General features: G+C 49.8%; 1 protein-coding gene across 1 annotated transcript; it reads right to left on the bottom strand.

Annotated features, from left to right (window-relative positions):
* Positions 1-3: 3 nt before the first annotated feature.
* LOC119344081 (late embryogenesis abundant protein D-34-like) lies at positions 4-601 on the bottom strand (the record flags this gene model as incomplete). The annotated part of the gene is made up of 2 exons (XM_037614702.1): positions 366-601; positions 4-243 (listed from the first exon to the last, which is right to left on the bottom strand). Coding segments are annotated over exons 1-2 (450 nt in total), but the record flags the coding sequence as incomplete, so codon positions are not given.
* Positions 602-2102: the final 1501 nt, after the last annotated feature.

The following is a 2102-nucleotide window of genomic DNA, read 5'->3' on the forward strand; positions in this document are numbered from 1 at the left end:
GCCGGGCCTCATGTTGGTCTCCGCGGCCTGCTGCGCCGCGGCCGCCACACCGCCGGGGATGAGGCCGCCCAGCCCCGTCGCACGCGTCTCGGCGGCCTGCACCGCAGCCGCGTCCGCGAGGTCCACCGGCCTCTCGCCCGCCGACGTCTGCGCCGCGGCCTGCAGAGCTTCGCCGATGGTCACCGCGTCCGTCGCCTCCTCCACCCCGGCGCCCGGCACCGGCACCGTGAACTGCGCCATCACCTGCATGCATGCATATTGCGTGCGTGTCACGCGCGTACGGGCATCACGTCGCCGTGCAAGTTCATGGAGCGCACGCGCATGGATGCATGCATACGAGGAGTATATAGACGCGCGGTTGTTACCTGGCCGCCTGCGGTGGCGGTGACGACGCGTCTCCCGGCGTGCGGTTCGTCGGTCTCAGTGACCCGGAGATCGCCGCGTCGGCCATCTTGTTTCTGCTGCTGATCATCATGGGTGGCGAGGACCTCGTCGCGCTGGCGGCGCGCGTCGTGGGCGGCGGCGGAGGGCGGGTAGACGTCGCCGGTGCGGACGGGCTGGGACTGGTCGCTCATGGCCGGCGTCGGCCTCGCTCGATCGATCTCGGGCAATCCGCGGGAGAGTTAACCGGGGAAGGCTGCTGCTTTGGCTAGCTAGCTTGGCTAGTTACCAACCCATTTGCGTCGCCGGGAATAAATGGTGACGACGAGAGCAGACGGGTAGAGCGGTGCGATTTGGCGTTGCATGTGTGAGCTTGCCACGTGAGCTCCTCTGCGACGACACCTGCAAAGTAGAAAGACAGGAGAACGACACCTGGAACGGCACCTCTCCGCTGCACCGCACGTAGGCGGCACCGGTCTGTAGTGTTAGAATAAATCCGAGGCATACCGCCGATTATCCGAGGACTAAGCAATCACACGAGCACAACACCAAGATTTGTTAACGAGGTTCACCGATATGGGTGTCTTTTTTTAGCATCAGTACAGACACAGGTGCTCATATACACGCGCATACACTCACCCCTATGAACGCACACACGTACACCCTACCCCTAAGAGCACCTCCGAGAGACTGAGCCGGCATATCATCTTGAGATTTACGAAGCCATCGTAGGCGCCTCGTCGTCGACGGGAACGTCTCCTCCTACTGAAAGCGCATCGCCGAAAAATCCTGAAATAAATTCAGAAATAATGCGAGCACCAGGATTTGAACCCCGATGGGTTAGGGATACCACTGTCCACCTAACCAACTCAACCACAGGTTGATTCGCTACGCGGCACCGGTCTGTAGTGTGGGTGAGGCGTGCTCCTATTTTTTACACCGTACAATTGAAAAGACTACTACCACCGTCGTGGTTTATTAGTCCCTAACTCCCTATGAATTCTGTGTCAAATTTTAATCTTAAATTTAACTAATAAAATGTTATTGCGTGTCATAAAAAATAATATAAGTAAAAACTATGTTCAAATACAAGCACAACGATATAATTTTTGGTGACATGTATTCATATTTTGTTTGTTAAACTTTTAGTCAAAATTCGACGCAAAATACAAAAAAGGCTACAAACCAGGACGAAGGTAGTAAGACATACAAAAATGCCAAATAAAGGCCAAATTTGAAAATTGAAAATTTAAGTTTTTATTTTTTTGAAAAGAAATAATATATGCTGTACCTAGAGACATCATGTACATGTCTGTAAATTTTCAGGAAGAAATTGGTAAAAATGAGAGCTACATAGAGAATACAAAGCACTATTCATTCTTAAAGTCCATGTACTTGTTCTTTTGGGCAGCTCGCATTTGAAGGTATTTCGTCCTAATTTTTTATACATTACATCCTTACATGTATGTACAATTTCTTCCAGGATATTTTGAATTGAAATGTTTGAATTTTTCAAAAAGTTTGAAATTTTCAGCCTCCATTACTCGGCCTTCAAAGCGCCCTGCTCTAAGACATATCTATTTCAGGCCAGGATGTTTTACTTATGTGAAAAAACTAAAATCTATTATTCGTTTAAGACTACCCACAATGAGAGTAACTTCAGCAATAACATAAGGTCTAACTCAACAAATTTGCTTATGTGATAATGATTTAATGAGAAA

Source organism: Triticum dicoccoides, unplaced genomic scaffold (assembly GCF_002162155.2).
Source record: "Triticum dicoccoides isolate Atlit2015 ecotype Zavitan unplaced genomic scaffold, WEW_v2.0 scaffold1526, whole genome shotgun sequence".
In the NCBI taxonomy this organism is placed as follows: domain Eukaryota; kingdom Viridiplantae; phylum Streptophyta; class Magnoliopsida; order Poales; family Poaceae; genus Triticum; species Triticum dicoccoides.